Genomic DNA, 19,738 nt, shown 5'->3' with positions numbered 1-19,738 from the left:
GATGCCGTCATTTCTCAGAACAAGCTCCAATTGCTTTGGGAAGTCAATTTGCAAACCACGTAAGGAAAATGTTGCCATTGTCCCATATCACAGTTTGCTTGGGACTCTGAATAGTATCCTCTAGCTTATCAGATTGACAGTGATGATGTAAAAATAGGTACCCTCTACAAGCGAAGACTGTCAGTGCTGCGACTTTAACTGAAAAGTAGCTTGGTGAAGTAGCTTTAGACTCACACAGAGCTGGGCCTCACTGAGTTTCAGTGGTGTGGCTTTGCGCAAATGTTTTAACCTTTCTGAGACTTGTTTTCTCCATAAAATAGGAAAATACTACTCTTAAAGCTTTCATATAAGGAACATCAGTAGCGTGTGAACACCCAATACATAGCAGAAGCTTAATTTACAGTAGGAGTGATTATTGTTTAAAATGTCTTGCAGCTAAGGTGGAGATACGCTTTCCATTTTAAAGTGGCTTTGACGGGGGTGGCTCAGTTGTTAAGCGTCTGACTTCAGCTCAGGTCATGATCTCACAGTTTGTGGGTTTGAGCCCTCATCGGGCTCTGTGCTGACAGCTTAGAGCCTGAGCCTGCTTCGGATTCCGTGTCTCTCTCTCTGTTCCTCCCCCACTCATGCTCTCTCTCTCTCTCTCTCCTTCAAAAATAAATAAAAACATTAATAAAGTGGCTTTGACGAATTTGAGAATTAGGAGAGAATTCAACAGGCCAGGGCAAGGATAATCTTCAAAAGAAGAAATATGCGACAGAAATGATAAAGGAGGCATACAAGAAGGTCTTGGGGTGAATTGACTACAAGCTGTTTTCAAGTCAGCCGCACTGCATATTATTTCTTAAAAGAAGCACAATCCTAGGAAGTATAAATGAAGAACAGCCTTCAGTTCTGGTCAGCTTGATTGTAACAGTTTTGGAAAGCTCCTTAAAATAATTTAAAAGAAAAAAGAGAGAGAAAGTTTGATGAAGAAAATGAAGTTTGAAGTTTTCAGGTAATGCTGTGTAGAGGATTCCTGGCACCTAATGTTAGCAGGGATTGTTTGCTGATATCCTTTCCACAACAGGCTACACGTGGTATTGGTTTCCTATTTTTCCTCTCCTCTTTCTTACTTTCTATATTGTTTCTTTCCCCTTTCCCCTGCCTGTGCCTTTGAACTATGCCTGGGATAGCTCGTCCTTGTTAGTGGCAAGTGAAGGCACTTCGAAGAAGCTAGATTGATGTAATCGTGTTTGGAGTCTGAAGGATAAAAGGGAGAAGCATGATGATTGATCTAAGGTTCCGGTAAGAAGGGTTGATACATTAAAGAAAACATTTTTTAATGTTTATTTATTTTTGAGAGAGAGAGAGAGCGCGAGCAGGGGAGGGGCAGAGAGAGAGGGAGACCCAGAATCCGAAGCAGGTTCCAGGCTCTGAGCTGTCACAACACAGCCCCACGCGGGGCTCAAACCCACAAACCACAAGGTCATGACCTGAGCCGAAGTCGGACACTTAACTGACTGAGGCACCCAGGCACCCCAAGGAGGGTTGTTCATTTTATTTTTTTTTTCAACGTTTTTTTTTTGTTTGTTTGTTTTTTTTTTTGTTTTTTTTTTTGGGGGGGGACAGAGAGAGACAGAGCATGAACGGGGGAGGGGCAGAGAGAGAGGGAGACACAGAATTGGAAGCAGGCTCCAGGCTCCGAGCCATCAGCCCAGAGCCTGACGCGGGGCTCGAACTCACGGACCGCGAGATCGTGACCTGGCTGAAGTCGGACGCTTAACCGACTGCGCCACCCAGGCGCCCCTTTTTAAATTTTTTTTTCTCAACGTTTTTTTTTTTTTTTGGGTTGTTCATTTTAAACATTCTCTGTTAACTTTAGTTTGTAAGTAGTAAAAGTCAAAGCTTCAATTTGAATATTCTGGTGCCCTGTAATTGTTTTGAGAAGCAAAAGCACGTTCGTTAACATATCAGCTCAGACCACACATCTGGTCTGTGACAGGTAAGGGTTGTAAAACAGCGTGGCTGCACTGTTACCTAATCTCAAAAGATTAGGTATATAGCTGGTGTGCTCCTTAACAGCTCACTTTTATTATGTTTATTTATATATCTGGCCTGCTTTGTCAGCTTTGCCTGCTTTGTAAGCTCTTAGGGGATAGAGATTGTGTTTCATTCATTTTATATTCCCTACTTTTTTTTTTAATGTTTATTTATTTCTGAGAGGGAGAGAGTGCAAGCAGGGGAGGGAGGGACAGAGAGAGGGAGAAACAGAATCCGAAGCAGGCTCCAGGCTCTGAGATGTCAGCACACAGCCCAAGTCGGACACTTAACCGACTTAAGAGAAGGGAAAAAACTTAAAGAGAAGGGAAAAAGAGGGGTGCCTGGGTGGCTCAGTCGGTTAAGTGTCCGACTTCGGCTCAGGTCATGATCTCATGGTTTGTGAGTTCGAGTCCTGCGTCGGGCTCTGTACTGACAGCTCAGAGCCTGGAATGAGCTTCAGATTCTGTGTCTCCTACTCTCTCTGTCCTTCCCCCACTCACACTCTGTCTCTGTCTCAAAAATAAATAAACATTAAAAAAAGAAGAAAAAAAAGAAATACTTTAAAAAAGTTAAAAAATAAGGGGTGTGTGGGTGGCTCAGTGGTTGGACATCCAACTTCGGCTCAGGTCACGATCTCACAGTTAGTGAGTTCGAGCCCTGCGTCAGGCTCTGTGCTGACAGTTCAGAGCCTGGAGCTTGCCACGGATTCTGTGTCTCCCTCTCTCTCTCTGCCCCTCCCCTGCTCGTGCTCTCTCTCGCTTTCTCAAAAATAAATAAACATTAAAAAATACATAAAAAGTTAAAAAAATTTCAGTAGTTATTTGACCTACTGCAAGATCTTGATATTTCATGTTAGTAAAGACTACTGTATCACAAGTTTGTTCTTAAAATATATTAATGTAATTGTGTTTCAATATGAAGTTTCTTTTGTAATGCTATGTATTTTATTTTTAAATCTAGAAGAGATCCATAGTTCTTATTGGACTGTCAAAGGACACTAAAAAGGTTAAGAACCCTTGAGCTAGAAAGAGGTTAATAAAGTTTAAACTTTGAGGTCCCTCACTTTTACCATGCCCTTCCAAGATTGTGTTTTTCAATTTTTTTTTTTTTATCATTTTATGTTACTTCTCACAAAGATCCCAGCATTTGTGTAAGTTTCACTAATCCAAAACTTGGATCCACTGAGACATTTAGCTTGGTACTGGGCATAGGTTTTTATTTTTCAATTTTAAAGTTCATTTATTTAGAGAGAAAGAGAGAGAGAAGGTGAGCACAGGAGGGGCAGAGAGAGAATCCCAAGCAGGCTCCAACTGTCTGCTCCAGAGATGGAGGCCTGACTGGAACTAACGAAGGGTGAGCTCACGACCTGAGGCGCAATCAAGAGTCAGACACTTAGGGGCGCCTGGGTAGCTCAGTCCTTAAGGGTCTGACTTCCGCTCAGGTCATGATCTCACATTTGGTGAGTTGGAGCCCCACACGGGGCTCTTTGCCGACAGAACAGAGCCTGCAGCCTGCTTCCGATTCTGTTGTCTCCAGATCTCTCTCCCCCTCCCCGCTCCCCAGTAAATAAATAAATAAACCTTTAAAGAGACGCTTAGATCACCCAGGCGCCCCCACACAATAGGTTTTTAATAATTAATTTGGGGCTGGTCGGTTCTGAGAAACTTAATTGATCCTCTAGTGTATCTGGAAATCCTGCTGACCACTGCTTGACCTTCTCCAGTCCCTAAGAGGAGTAGGGTATTGGATGTTGGGATAGGGAAGAGCTGGGAAGGTTGTGGGAGGAGACAGGCTTTGGGCTAAGGCGAGGATAGGGAACAAACCGGTAAGGGCGCAGGGTAAGAAATAGGCTTACGAATAACAGGAATTTGCTTCCTTTGGGACTTAGCTCTTCCCCCCGCCCCGCACAGCTCTTTTGGCTTCACGCATGCGTATGTCTGCCCTACTACTTCATAAAAAATGAGCTTCAAACCCTGTGGGAAAAAAGGTCCCCGTTCCAGCACGTGTGAGTTGACACTGCTCTTGGGTCATGCCAACTTTGGCGATTTCCCTCACATTGTGAGCTGACCCAATGACGTGTGGAAGGGAGCCGGGGGGCAGTTTTCCGATCCGAGGGATGATTTTCTACGTGAAACCCTACAGCCAGACGGCCGGCCAAATCATTCTTAAACCGCGTTCCAACCAGCGCCCAAAAGATGACCCAGAGGGAGGCCCGACCGCGTGGCGGTGGGCGTGTCTGGGGCGAACGCCGGCGGCGCGAGAGGGATTAGGGACGCCTCGGCGCGGGCGAAGGGACGGGAGGGTCGCGGCGGAGCGAGGCCCGCGGGGACAGCAGGGGGCGGGGTTCCGGAGGCGGCCACGCGGCCTGAGGCCTAGCTTTTCGGTCTCGCCCCGGCGGCGGACGAGGAGGGAAGAACCCCGGCTTCTCAGGGCCTGGTGCCCCGCAGCCTCGCCTCTACCCGGGGCTTCACCACAGACCCCTTTGTGTTCCTGCCCCCGCCCCGGAGGCGCCCCAGCCGGCGGCGCTGACTTCGCTCATTGGCTCAGCCGATGGCTTCATCGATTGGCTCCCTTGTCCCCCTGCGTGAGCCGCTGCTTCTCGCTGCTATTGGGCGCCTGGGCTGCCTTTCAGGCCGCCGCGCGAAATGATTGCCCGGCCACTCGGAGTCCCTGGAAGCAGTTCCGGGAAACCCCGCGTGCTGCCGGGATCGCGTCTCTGTCCATGAGGGGGGGAGGGGGTGGCGCGCGCGCCATTTCTAGTCGTTTTCAAAGCGCCTCGCGCTGATTCTCACGGGCCCGGCCGGCGGCCCCAGCTCTGCCCTGGTGAGTCTCGCGCCGGCCCGTGGGGGGAGGGGCCGGGAGCCCCGATCCGACCCGACGGGGCCCATCCCGGGCTCGGCGCCTCGGCCCCAGTTTCGTTTTCGCACCGAGGCCCCGGGGTGGGGGTGGGGATGGGCTGGGGGCGGCTGCGGCTTCGGCCTCGTCCGGCCGCGCCGCGGAGGGCCTAGCCCCGCCGAGGCGCCTCCTCGCCCTTGCACATCCTCCCCCCGCCCCTCCAACCCTCGGCCCGCGGTCCGTGCCGCCGGGCGCTCTCCGCGCGGCCTGCTGGGGACGGCCGTGTTTTTCCCGCCTCCGCCGGCCGCTCCACGCGGCCGGCCGGGCGGCCTAAGGGCGCCCGCGGCCCCTTCGTCTCCCCCCCCCCCCCCCAACTCCGGAGCCGCTTCGCTCTCGTCTCGGCCGGCCTAGCCACGAGTGGGATGTTGGGATGTGTTACTGATCGGGACGGGCCTGAGGGGGTGGGGTGGGCAGGGGGCGGGATGCAAACCCGGGGTTACCTGAGCCGGGAGAAAACTTTTGTGCGAGCTGGAGCCCAGGGGCCGATCCGTGTAGGAAGCCTTCCTCCCCTCCCCCACGCTGCATGCTGCGAGCCGAGATTTGAAGGAAAAAATGACTACTAGAGGCCACGAAACTTAGGCTTCGAGCGGCGTCTGAGAGGCACGATTCTGAGACTGTCACAGGCGCACCAAATTGGAAGGGCGATTCTTTTTCTTAGGCGGCAGTAACCGTGTTGCCACAGGATGAAACTTAAAGCCAAGGGGTTCTTGAAAGGTTCGGTCCTTTCACACTGACCTCTTTGAGATTTTTGCTGTCCCTCAAGAGGCTGAATTTATGTCTCGTGAGTCAGTCGTAGGATAAGGGCTTGACACTCCTAGCCCGTGAGATAACCGTTAGTTTTCATTTCTTTGGTCCTTTTAAAGCCCGTCTCTTAATACGAAGAATTTGCGCAGAGATGTTCAGAAAAAGTCAGGGAGGGGCTAGTGCTGACTTCCCAAATCTCCCAGCAGCCCTTTAAAATCTTATTTAAATGTTTCCTTTTTGCAAAAATGCTTATCAAATGACTCTAGTCACAGTACATTTGCTGCATCCAGAAATATGGTTTGGCTGTGTGGCATTGTGTTGAATTGACACAAGAGTTTTAAACGATCTCCTATGACATAAAAGACTTTTTTTTTTTTTTTTTTTTTTAAATGAGCACATTGTATTTGGCTTGAGAGAGGTTTTTTCCTTGGTCCGAAAGGTTTTATTTTCTGGAATCTAATTATTTTACTTTTTTTGTCGTTAAAGTTTACAAACTTTTTGAAAATTCCAACCAATTTCAGAATCAACTTGTAGGAGAGCCTTTGCAATGAAATGATGGTCATAAATGTTTCTATCTTGTGCTTAATGACACAACTTGTCTTTTTGCTTTACACATGCTTAAAAAAAATACCACCTCACCAGATGTTCGTTGAACTTTCCTGTTAAAAATTTGCTTCTTTTCTGTGGTTGATAGAATTCCCAGGTGCGATACTGTAAGGGTCTTGTGATACTGAGAACTTTTGAGTTCTGATGATCTTAATGGTTGTATTTGGGGGTGGGGGAACGTGGGCAAACAGAACTATATGTTCACAGATTTTGGACTTTAGAGTGCATCTTTATAGAAATAGGTTGTATTAATCAGTAAACGTATTCATCTTACACTGTAAGTAGTTTCTTGATCAAAAGCGTGCCAGTTTTGAATGTTTTCGTTTTTGCCAATTCATCAGAATTTGAGGCTTGCCTTGAGAAACATTTCTCCACCCAGAGTTTTAACCAGGGTCTGCGTCTGTATAGACATTAGTGGGCTATCAAGTCTTAACGTTTGTAATCATAAGAAGTCATATTTATCTTATTTTCCGAATAACCCTTTCTGCATTTTCCTCTCTTCCTGTTCTCTATTACCTCCTTCCCCTTGGTCTTCCTCCCTTTTTCATTAATGTCAACTAAATATCTGTGGACTTGGAGATGAAAAGAAGTTGTTGTAGGTCAGAAAACTGCACCTGCTGCATTTGCACAGTGGTTGATAAGCAATTTGGAAGTGTGGTTATCGCGGGTTTTAGTGCTTTTTAGGAAGCTTGTATTTTCTTTCTAGCTAACTAGGGTACCTTGAGGTTCATCAAGAAAAGTAGGCTTCTTCTTGAGATCCACCTTCATGTCCTTTATTTCAGTATTTGTTGCAATGTCTTTATTCTGCTGCTTATTATCTTCATCACATTCACTAGAGACCAGTGCACTTTAATTCCCTGTCTTTTAGAGGCAGTATAGAGACTGGCCTTATATGGTTTTATTATCTAATTTCTCTCTTCAGGGAGTTGGTCCATTTCAGCATTACATACAGGTCGAACATACAAAAAAATAATTTGGGTAGGTTAATCTGGGACATCTGACCTAAGTTTACCCTAATTTAGGTAATGTTTGTTGAAACTATTTGGAAGAAGTTAGCTGTCCATTCTTCAATATGTTTTTGGAGCTTTATTTTACTGATACGAAAAATTCGATACGTACTCATGATTTTTTTTTTTTTTTTTTTTTTAAAGAAGCAACCTCAATTATAGCTCGTGTTTTATTTTATGTGGACTTAACACAATCGTTTAGCTTTTAAACTTGGTCATTTTTTCTTTTAAATCTGTGAATGGGAAAACAGCAAATTAATTTTAGAACAAAAATTAATGTCAAGTTGTGTTGTTTCTTTTTTAAGTGAGGCGGAGAAAACCCAAACCACCAGCATGTTGAACTAGAGACAGCAGAGCATTTATTTCACACCTATCCTAGATTTGAAGCAGAACTAGGATAATTTGAAAGTCCCTAAACTTTGATTAAGTGGTCTGTGGGTGTTCATTGTTTCTAAATCAAACTTTTAAAACTGTATAAGAATTGAGAGCTGATGGGCTTTTTAGGATTTTGTGATTTGTTGATATGCTTGTGAGGACACAACAGCTGCTTTTGTTAATCAGCAATTCTGCCTTTAGTAAATTCAAGCCTTTTTTTAACCTGGTGTACATGAAGTTCCTTAAACATCTGATGCTTCCATGTACATTTTTTATGGTTTTACAGGATTATTATTGCAAATTTAGGTCAGATACATCACAAAAGGCATATAATATTATTTTGATAGAGTTTATTAGCAGCATGTATACAAATTAGTTTAGATAAATCATGCATTGTCCTACAAACTAGTTATTTCTGGCTTAATGTAATATAGCTCCTGAATTTTTTCCAGCAGCATAATAAAATGGCTAATCAGGTGAATGGTAATGCGGTACAGTTAAAAGAAGAGGAAGAACCAATGGATACTTCCAGTGTAACTCACACAGAACACTACAAGACACTGATAGAGGCAGGCCTCCCACAGAAGGTGGCAGAAAGACTTGATGAAATATTTCAGACAGGTATAATATGCATTTCTTGTTTCTGACTGGTTATGAAAGTGAGGGCAAACCACTTTGAATTTTATAGATTTTTTTTTAAGGTTAAATAATACTTATTGTTTCTGATCTATGTAGAGCTGAATGTTTGTTACTTTCCCTTCATTGAGGGCATATTGGGTTTGACTTTGATATTCTTATTTCATTATTTTGAAGCCTTCTTAGTGTTGAATATGCAGTCTTAGTTGTTTCAGAACGGTACATCAATTTGTCTTAGATTTACCACCAATTAAAATGTATGTTTCAGCATACCAAATTTTACATTTTCTTAATCTAAATCAGTCATCATTTTGCTTTTACTTTTCTACTTTTAGCTTCTTAAAGTGATTGTTAAATCAGCTTAGGTCTGATTAGGTGGCATAATAAGAGGACTGGTGAGACTGTATTGTCTGAAACGATAATAAATGTCAGACTTCTTGAGAGTTTGTGGCCTGTCTAAGTTTCTAATAGACAAAAATCCACATCTCTCAGTAATTTGGAAGTGTTTGGTTTGTAACAGCTGCTTTTAAAAAAAATCTAGAAGTCCCATGGATAAGTGCTTAAGCAAATATGAATATCTTAATATGGTTGGTTGTAAGTGGTTTGAAGTTTTAAAGAGGGAGAGAAATATTTACCCTTAGGGAGTGTTGTTCATAAATAAATGTGTCCTCCCCCTTTGGGGCCATAGATGGAAACTTTCTTCCTCTGTGTTTTGTGTGCCTATTCCAGATTTGGGAGAGAGAATTGAATTGTCTGACAAATGTGTCTTAAGTACTCTAGTAACAAATATCTGTTTTTTTGTCCTTAAAAAAATTTTTTTTTTTTTTTCAAATCTGAGAAGCTTAGGATAATTTTAGACGTTAAAATGACTTTCTAAAAATGACTCCTGGGTGATGGTTCCATTTGAAAATCAGCCCTCAGGAACTTGCTGTGACATTCTGCCATAGAGAATTGGCAGTGATTTGCTCAGAGATGCTCTCTTGTAGAGTGTTTGTTATTGATAAGAGGCTGATGGTTTGGGTGTAGGGTTGGATTGACAGAATGGATTGATGGGTGTCCTGAGTTGTGGCTTTGGGTGGTGGTATGGAATATGGAAGTAAGGAAACTCTCAATTATTTAGGCATGCTCATCTTGAGCTTTTAAAACAAATCTTGGCAACATTTTCTTAAAGTAACTTTACAAATGGCATTACATTTATTTAAAATATATTTATTGTATGGAATAACGTTCTTTTTGGCTTTATCAAAATGGAGTCACTTTTGATGTTAGTTCATATGGACTCGGGTTTTAATCTGCCAAATATTTCCATTTTACATTGGATCAATTCTGAAATATATTCTTACATAGAGAGAAACACAACACAAACTTAACAGACTCAAGAAACTATATTATAAATTGAGTAGTTGTTCTGTGTGCAGTTAATATATGTATACATTGCAGTGCCAATATATTTTCTGTATAGTTTACTTGTAAGTCCACAGTAAAGTCCTTAATGCCATTTGAAAAAAAATAGTCATTATTGACAGTGTTGTGAATGCCACAGCATCTTTTAAACCTCAGCTTGACACACATCAAAAGAACAAAAGATTGCCTTAAATGACTTTCAGAATTGATTAATCAAGCTGCACTTGCATTTGTAGAAGAGTTTAAAATTATGCCTTTCCACATTCTGATTGCAGCAAAGTGGATGCTCAGATAAACAAATCAATTTCATTTTCTCTTTGGTGCTAAGGAGGAAAAGCCTTTGATACCTTTTGGAGAGTGGAAAGAATTATTTAATAAAAATGGTTTCTTTTTTTTTTTTCTCCCACCTCTTGTGTGGTTAGCAACGACTACAGCAGTCCATATAATTTGAAGGTTGATCCTTGGGGAATACAGTGTATGCTTACTACTCTAACATAAATCAGAGTTTGTTATATTAGTGCTTAATCTGTAGTACAGTGTGTGCATCAGATTTAACTTCCAAACCTTAAACTTTTTGGGGAGTGGGAAACGGGGTTAGGATTTTTGTGGGGTTTTTGTGGGATGTGGGGATTGAAATTTATAAGTTGTTGACATTTTATCTCTTATTTTCATATTTGTACTCTTGACCTTTCTGTGTATATAGTATTTGTATAGCTGCCTATTTGCATATTCAGTGAAAATGCAGTTGGTTAGTAATAGTGTCGAATATAACAATTCTTGATTAAACATTGATAGCACAGTTTAGATTATCCCTTTTGTTGCAGTAACATTACCCCTTTTCAATTTAATTTTTAGGATTGGTAGCTTATGTCGATCTTGATGAAAGAGCAATTGATGCTCTCAGGGAATTTAATGAAGAAGGAGCTCTGTCTGTACTACAACAGTTCAAGGAAAGTGACTTATCACATGTTCAGGTAAGGCCATTGCTAGACATGCCTTTGAACAACTCATGATCTGAAATTACTTTACCATTACTTTTTTTCCTGAGAGAGTTGGTATTTTTTTGTTTGTGACTACCTCCGCTTCTTTTTAAAAAATTAGTCCAAAGAAAAGAAAAACCTGCTTATGGCAAAGAGTTTTCAGAAACAAAAGTGTAAAGTAAAAGTCTCACCCCGCTTTGCAGTAAGTTACTTTAAAAACAGGGTTTGCTCATTGTTATTAGTAGGTTTTTACATGTTTAGATTCCTGCGATCTTAAACATTTTGGGGTTCTCTGATTCTGTTTTATTATCTTGGAGGGAAATAATGTAGATAAGAATAGTTTTGGAATGTCTGGCAAAGATAATCCAGACGCACTTGAATATGAACAAAATAGAAGACGGTTTTGCCAGTGTGGAAGGTAAGCTCTTACCCTCTGCTCCAGTCTCCAGTACCTAGTAGCCTCTCAGCAGATATTTGTTGGGTGAATTAATGAGTAAATATTTTGTTAAAATTCTTGTCTTTTGAAATTGTAATTTAATTATGTATTTGACCTTTCGACAATTCCTGGTGGTTCTTTTTCATCGAATTACTTGCCTGTTCTAGAACAAAAGTGCATTTTTATGTGGAGTTATGAAGACCTACAGGCAAAGGGAGAAGCAGGGGAGCAAGGTGCAAGAGTCCACAAAGGGACCTGATGAAGCAAAGATCAAGGTAAAACTTGACTTGGGTAGTCATGGTGATACTAAGTTTAATGAGGAGATTGAATGTTTTTTTCATGTTTTCTAGGAAGTTTTTACAGTTCCACTTTGTTTGTTTGTTTGTTTGTTTGTTTTTAAACTAGTGTTTTAGAAATGAGATAATCTAAGGAAAATTAAGAAGCATTTCAGGGGCAAACATTCAATTGTATGTTTGGTGAAAAGCCCTAATTCAAACTCTTGCCTCATTACTTGTTCTTCTGGCTGTGCATGGTACATGTTTATTGATGCTTCTGATAATAGCTTTTTAGATTGATTCAGTCATGTCTCTTGGTTTGGTTTCTTTCTAAGCACTTTGTTTCTCTTTATCTACTTCAGTGTCCTTGTTTGTACACTGGGAAGAGTGATAGTACCCATCTCATAGAGTTGTGAGGATTAAAGGAATTAAGATATGTCACGTGCTTGGAATAATGCCTGGAATGTAGCAAGAACTGTGTAACTAGCACCCATTACTGTTACTTTCCTTGAGATAAACTTCCCTGAAAGGTGAATATAGGGCTTTTGGTGAAAGACCAGTGAACCTAATTCCTTTGTTAAATGGATGTTGATGTTTTATTGCCACAGAGATAGACTTTTCAAGTTGAAATAGTTACTTTATTTAATGAAGCTGTTTGTGCAGTCTTATGTTTTAGACAGGAAATAGAACTTGTGGCTTCTATCATGGAACTGGTTTACATGAACCTCCTTTTGTACCTTTTACCCCCTCATCTATAAAATGGCATAACCCATTCTTATTTTTTTTTTTTTTTAAGTATTTACTTATTTATTTTGAGAGAGAGAGTGGGAGCAGGGGTGGGGCAGAGAGAGAGAGGGAGAGAGAGAATCCCAAACAGGTTCCATGCTCTTAGCGCAGAGCCCAGTGCAGGGCTCAGACTCTTGAACAGTGAGACCCTGACCTGAGCCAAAATCAAGAGTTGGATGTTCAACCCACTGAGCTACCCAAGCACCCCTGTATTTTTAAAATGAACACGTGAGGGGCATCTGGGTGGCTCCTGAGATCAAGCCCTGCATCGGGCTCTGTGCTGACAGCACGGAGCCTTCTTGGGATTCTCTCTCTCCCTCTCTCTCTGCCCCTCCCCTGCTCTCTCCCTCAAAATAAATAAGTACACTTAAAAAATAAATACATGAGGGGCACCTGGGTGGCTCAGTCGGTTAAGCGGCCGACTTCGGCTCAGGTCATGATCTCACGGTCCGTGAGTTCGAGCCCCGTGTCGGGCTCTGTGCTGACAGCTCAGAGCCCGGAGCCTGTTTCAGATTCTGTGTCTCCCTCTCTCTCTGCCCCTCCCCTGTTCATGCTCTGTCTCTCGCTGTCTCAAAAATAAATAAATGTTAAAAAAATTAAAAAAAAAATAAATAAATAAATACATGAAAAGCCCATCTGACATAATAGTTATTTTTAAGGAAAACTTACTAGCGTGTATTGAATAGGCCTATGTTATTTCCCTCAGGCTGGGTATTTGCTCTTGGTAAGGTATGTATTATACATGTGATATGTGCATATGACATATTAGACAAGTAATGTGTAAGTATGTAATATATGTAGTGTGTTTTTATTGTGTATCAACATTTATTTCTGTGCTTCAAGGTAGAGCAGCTCTTTTTGAGTCAAAGGTAGAAGAATAGAGAGCTTGAGGTAACTCTGGAATCCCAGAGTTCCTCCAAAGATATTTTTGAAAACCACTAAACCTGATGATGTCTAAAATCTCTTGTTGCTTTGACATTGTGTATAGATCTTCCTCAACTTAGGATGGAGTTACACTTAGGTAAACCCATCTTAAGTTGATAAAAATATCCTAAGTTGAAAATTCACCTGATGACACTTAACCTGGCAAACATTGTAGCTTAGCCTGCCTTTTTTTTTTTTTTTTTTTTTAAGAGAGAGAGAGAGAGAGCGAGCAAGCACCTATGTATATGTGTGCAAGCTGGGGAGGGGCAGAGGGAGAGGAGAGAGAATCTCAAGCAGACTCTACACCCAGTGGGAGCCTGTTCTCAGGACCTCACAACTGATATTAGGACCTTACAACTGTGAGAGCATGACCTGAGCCAGAATCAAGAGTTGGACACTTAACTGACTGAGCCACTGAGGCACCCCTAGCCTAGCCTACCTTAAATGTGTTTAGAACACTTAACATTAGCCTAGTTGGGTAAAAACATCTTATAATGAAATGTTAGATATCTCACGTAATTTATATAGAGTTCTGTACTGACAGTGAAAAACTGTGGTCGGTATGGGTACAGAATGGTTGTGAGTGTATTGGTTACTTACCCTTGTGATCGCATGGCTGACAGGGAGCTGAGCCTCCCTGCCACAGCCCAGCATCACGAGAATATCCTACTGGATATTGAAAAGATAAAAAACAAAATATGAAGTGTGGTTTCTACTGAATGCATATTACTTTCACACCATCCTGAAGCCAAAACTTGTAAGTCAGATCACCGCAAATCAGGGACCATCTCATTTTTAAGACATGAAGTGTAAAATTCTCCCCTTTTTAGGTACATTGCATTTCCTTTTTTTCCATTTTTTTCTGTTTTTTTAGGCCTCTCCTATAAATATAAACCCTTACTTTCTTTTCTGTATTCCTTCAATACCTAATATAATGTTGTGGAAAAAGTTGGTTATCAGGAAGCATAAAGTTGCTTGTTTTTTGTTTGTTTGCTTTTTGTTTCTGAACCTGAGTATACTCATTTGGTAATTGCCACATATTTTGAATCCGTGCTATATGAGAAATGGTCTGGTTTTTATAGAGCTTATGATATAGCAGAAGTAAAGACAAAAGGATTAAACAAAACAAAGGTTAACTTACCTGACTATAATAGAAAGTCAGAGTAGGAAGATGTGAGAAATAGCAAATGAAGAAAGCTGCATGAAGGAGGTAGGACTTCTGATTTATTTTTTATTTTTTTGTAATTCATTTGTTCTTGAAAGAGAGCGTGATTGGGGGAGGGACAGAGGGAGAGAGAGAGAGAATTCCAAGCAGGCTCCTAACTGTCAGCACAGAGTCTGAGGGGCTCAAACCCACGAACCATGAACCACGAGACCATGACCTGAACTGAAATCAAGAGTTGGATGCTTAACCGACTGAGCCACCCAGACACCCTGGGACTTCTGATTTTTTAAGAGTAGAGAACATTTTATTTGAATTGAATCACAGGTGGATATATGGTATATAAAGGGAACAAGTTAAGGAAAGCTCTCATTGGAGTAGAGGAGAATGCAAATGAGGAATGCTGCAGTAGGTGTATGTAGATAGCCGGGGGTTAGCTCCTGTCACATTTTTAATAATCCTTACCCCGTCTTTCTGTTCTCGTGCGTAACAAAAATGTGTTCTGTGCTTAGAGATTTCGTTTGCCTACAATTCAAGTATAAACAGATGTATAATTGTCTTTAGGCGTTGCTTGAGAGGACTGGCTATACTCTGGATGTAACCACAGGACAGAGGAAGTATGGTGGTCCTCCGCCAGACAGTGTGTACTCGGGTGTGCAACCGGGAATTGGAACAGAAGTGAGTATTCTTCAGCTGTTTGCCGAAATCTTTCCAGTTTGTAAATTATTCTATTCTATAATGGGGGAGAATACTGGATTCTTTTCAAAGTGTAGTTATAATTATTCGTTTTGGATATCCATCTGTATTTTACTGTCCTCCTAAGCAAGGAGAATCACGTGACTAGTAGATGCCCAAACACTTCGTAAAGGAATGTAGAGTTCTTAGAACTAGTTTCTAAAACCGTGCAGCCAACAACACACTGTTTTAGTTGCTTGGGTTGAGGTTATTAAGGACAAAGAATTGCTTTGTTCTGTTTTTGTTTCATGTCAGTAATTTTGAACAGTGCTTGTCCTCCCTTCTTGACCCACCCTCCTCACATAAAGGGTACTCAATATTTCCTGAGAGATTTATTGATGGGAGTGGGTTACACAAGGGAAGGATGTAGAATCAGATAAAGGTAGAGCACATTGGTTTGTCCTTGAGCAAAGAAGCAATCCTTCCTCCCGTATGAGCCTTTGTAAAGGTTTCTTCATACACCTTTATGTTAGTTAGCCAGTTCTAATCCTTTAAATGGTAAAAACTGTATGCCAAAGTGTAAGTTTACAGCAGGACCTTTTCTGATTTGGTGTCTTTCAGGTAACCACGAGCAAAGATAATTATTTCTAGTTTGTGAATAAAGATATCGCCAATTAACATAACCTTTTAGATTTATATCAGAAGTAATTCCAGTATATTCTCTGTGTAGAGGATAGAGTTTACATTCATTGGTCTTTGTTCCCTGAACTTCTTTCAAACATAATTACAACTAGTATTCTATTTCTTAATATTTAGCAATATTAAAAGGGACTCCAAGCATTTAAACATTTTTTTTTTAAGATTTTTTTTTTATTTTTAAGCGATCTCCATACTAACGTGGAGCTCAAACTCACAACCCAAGATCAGTTGCACACCCAGGCAGTTGCCCCAACCCATTCTTCATTTTTAACGTCCTGCTTAGATTTTGAACCCTTTCAAATCTACGTTTATATTCTGTTTACTTTTAAACAGTAGGTAGTTTGGCCTTCTTACTTGAACAACTTCATAATGTACTTTTTTCTGATGGTTTTACCATTAAGTTTTGTTTTCTTACCTTAGACCGTCATAAAATAAATAAAAAATGGGGGGGAAAAGTAAAAAATGGAATTGCTCATTTGCCTCTTCCTTATTTTGAGGCAGCCTAAAACACCTCCAAGAGGGGAATACAGTCTAAAAAAGTTATCTATAGTGTATCATCCAGCAAGTGATGTCCTTGTTGATATTTACCAGTTACTACATTTATTTTAGTCTTATTTCTTTAGTTATAAAATCCTTAGGAATAAAAATTAAGACTGTATAATATTGTTACTGTATATTACGTTGTTATTGTATATTATATATTATCGTACGTTAGAAAATACAATTTTAAAACTATGTTTTTATAGTTGGTCTATTTTATAATTATAAAAATGAACTTTTTTAGCCCATTGGATTGGTTTTATTTTTTTATTTTTTTTTTTTTTTAAATTTTTTTTTTTTTCAACGGTTTTTATTTATTTTTGGGACAGAGAGAGACAGAGCATGAACGGGGGAGGGGCAGAGAGAGAGGGAGACACAGAATCGGAAACAGGCTCCAGGCTCTGAGCCATCAGCCCAGAGCCTGACGCGGGGCTCGAACTCACGGACCGCGAGATCGTGACCTGGCTGAAGTCGGACGCTTAACCGACTGCGCCACCCAGGCGCCCCATGGATTGGTTTTATTAACAAGCTCATTAATAGAGACTTGTTGTATCTTTGTTTTATATAGATAAGAAAGGAGTTTGTTAGTACTCTTAAGATTTCGCTGAAAGCATTTGAACCATTTAATAGGATAAGCTATTTTGAGTATCCAGTTAGAAACAAAGTTGGTATCTTAATTGTAAACTATGTATGTTCTCTTATATTGCATTGTCTCTGAAAAAGATGCACTTTCCTATATATTGGGTATCCTTGCATACAGCAAATACTGCTACAGTGAAATCCCTGTATGAGCGTAAGCCACTGCTGTCAAGCAGTTTGTTACCACAGAATCTTAGTGTAAAGGTTTGGATTCTTCCTATAAAGTTAAATGAGATTTGGTCTATACTTGTTGAAAATTAAAGTTTTTTAAAAATCAGAAAAATAAGAGGTTTTTTAATATATTGGGTTGCTAATTTAATAAATTGGTTTTAGTTGGTGTCATTTTGATGCTGTGAAGTTTAAGTTTTTGTTTCTTTTTATATTTCACTACAGTTATTAAGAATTTTTAGCTCTTGATTGAGAAAGTTGAAATTAGGGTCAGTGCCTGAGACTGACAGAAGTAAAATTTAGTTGTGAGAAGACGAAGGGTTCATCTTTGGGTAAAACATACTATAAATTAATCCTATAAGTGAGCACCCATTTGCAGACGTTGTTCTTAGACATTGCCCTGAGATGCGAAATGTACAAGAGAGATAGGTATTAATTTTGAAGAGTATTTTTTAGTGTGTCTTGGCCCTCAGATCAGGTCTGGTTCTAGTACCTGTGCCTCTTCAGCTGGCATTGTACAGCTATTTTGGGAAGGAACGTCTGTTTTTATTTGTTTACGTTATAATAAGCACTTACGTGTTTAAAGAGCAGAGCACTGATGTTTTGTAGAGGAATTTAAGGGAAATGGTAGATTGAGATTTAATTCTTTGGTTGATTAATGGAAGTGTGAGAAAACCAGTATATTTATTTAACAGAGATGTAAAAGTATATGATTTAGTGGTACCTAAATTGAATTGTGTATAAGGAAGAGCTGCTGTGTTTGCAAAATAGCAAATAAGAGCTGGATGATGGACGAACTCCGTAGACACTCAAAAGACGATGTTGTGCTGCCTGTTACCTCTATTGCTTCCAGAGCCTCAGAGGGCTTTCTCTGTTACTATTGAAATATTTGATGGATAGATAGTAGACAGCCAAAACTTTTTTCAAGCCTTGATGCTTAGTGAGTAAAGAAAGGACTGTTGTTACGGTGTTCATTAGATGCTGTTGGTTCTGATGGGGGTGGGGGGTGGGGAGGATTACCTGCACATGTCTGAGTGCTAACTCCAAACAGTTCATGTGGAGCCAGAGTGGCACAGGGACCAACAAGTTAATATAAGGAAAGCATTTCTATTTCATTTTAGTTAATTAAAAATTGAGCTTAGAAACTTTTAAAGGAATTATGCTTAATTAGTTCTTGAATACTATTTATTTTTTGCCTTTTTAAGTTAATGTCCTAAAGTTAAACTGATCTTGAAGTGAAGCCATCTCCTTTTTCTTAGTAAACCAGTATTGTTATTATTATTTTTTTTAACGTTTTATTTATTTTTGAGAGAGAGAGAGACAGCACAAGAGGGAGGGGCAGAGAGAGAGGGAGACACAGAATCCGAAGCAGGCTCCAGCGTCTGAGCTGTCAGCACAGAGTCCGACGCGGGGCTTGAACTCACAAGCAGTGAGATCATGACCTGAGCCTAAGTCGGACGCTCAACTGACTCTGAACCACCCAGGCGCCCCTGTTTTACTATTATTTTTTTAGTGTTTAATTTTGAGAGAGAGAGAGAGAGAGGCACAGAGTGTGAGCCAGGGAGGGGCAGAGAGAGAGCGAGACACAGAATCCAGAGCAGGCTCCAGGCTCTGAGCTGTCAGCACAGAGCTCAACACTGGGCTAGAACCCACGAACCGTGAGATTGTGACCTGAACCAAAGTCCAATGCTTAACCGACGGAGTCACCCAGGTCCCCCAGTAAACCAGTATTGTTAGCCTGTTTCTTCCACGGACCCCAGTGATTATAATACTGGGGACTTTGTTGACCATGGATTTGCTGATTTTTTTTTTTTTTTCCAGAATATTTTTTTTCTAATCTTATTTTTTTTATTTAGCTTTATTTTTTATTTTTAAAAATTTACATCCAAATTAGTATATAGTGAAGCAATGATTTCAGTAGATTCCTTAATACCCCGTACCCATTTAGCCCACCCCCCCCCCCACAACCCCTCCAGCAACCCTCAGTTTGTCCTCCATATTTATGAGTCTCTCTTGTTTTGTTCCCCTCCCTGTTTTTATATTATTTTTGTTTCCCTTCCCTTATGTTCATCTGTTTTGTCTCTTAAAGTCCTCATATGAGTGAAGTCATATGATTTTTGTCTTTCTCTGACTAATGCTGATGTTTCTTTTAAAGTAAAACAGTATTCTTAAAAAAATCTGTAAGTTAGACTTCTAACATTCAAATGATATTTTAAAGTACAAGGAACTTGTCTTGTGAATCCTTTCTGTAGAGTGATTAATCAATCATTAAGTTACTTTTTCTGAAAATACAGGTTTTTCACTTTAGGTTTGCTTGATAAGGTAAATTTTCTGGTTCTAAAAATATAAGCACAAATGTGATAGAAGTAGTATAATAATCTGACACCTAGCTTCCTCACTTAGCTGTGTGTCAAAGGTTTTTTCATATTGCCACTTTCTCTGCTCTTTCTTTGCTTTATTATATATTTGTAATGGGTATGGAAGAAATAGGGGTGGTGAAAAATGCAATTATGAAGCACCACTGCATTATGTTAATAGAAGCAATATGAAACAGAATTTGCTTTCAAGAACAGTTTTTAAATATTCAAATACAAGTAACCTCAAATATAAAAACACTTTGTCCGGGTTGGGCCAGAGAGCTTAGCCACACCAAAAAATACACTTCAAAATGAATACCAGTTATCCTTGTTTATTTTTTGTCTTAATGAATGCTCATTTATAGGATTGATAATATAGGGTGGTATAGCTGAGGCTAGTGAGAAGTG

General features: G+C 40.5%; 1 protein-coding gene across 6 annotated transcripts in view; it reads left to right on the top strand.

Annotated features, from left to right (window-relative positions):
* Window positions 1-4,707: 4,707 nt before the first annotated feature.
* Window positions 4,708-19,738, top strand: part of HNRNPR (heterogeneous nuclear ribonucleoprotein R) — a 34,731-nt gene continuing 19,700 nt past the window's right edge. For 2 of the 6 annotated variants that reach the window (XM_042949774.1, XM_042949771.1), the window contains exons 1-5: window positions 4,708-4,845; window positions 8,102-8,270; window positions 10,545-10,663; window positions 11,273-11,380; window positions 14,817-14,930. In XM_042949774.1, the coding sequence (XP_042805708.1) occupies window positions 8,114-8,270; window positions 10,545-10,663; window positions 11,273-11,380; window positions 14,817-14,930 (498 nt within the window). In that variant the 5' untranslated portion in view covers window positions 4,708-4,845; window positions 8,102-8,113. Of the gene's footprint in view, window positions 4,846-5,378; window positions 5,632-8,101; window positions 8,271-10,544; window positions 10,664-11,272; window positions 11,381-14,816; window positions 14,931-19,738 lie in introns of those variants that run through there. The other 4 variants (XM_042949776.1, XM_042949775.1, XM_042949772.1 and 1 more) reach the window with 3 other exon arrangements.

The sequence above is a fragment of the Panthera leo genome, chromosome C1 (genome assembly GCF_018350215.1).
Source record: "Panthera leo isolate Ple1 chromosome C1, P.leo_Ple1_pat1.1, whole genome shotgun sequence".
Lineage (NCBI taxonomy): Eukaryota > Metazoa > Chordata > Mammalia > Carnivora > Felidae > Panthera > Panthera leo.
The sequence above is the reverse complement of the archived record's forward strand: the minus strand, read 5'-3'. Positions and strand labels throughout refer to the sequence as shown.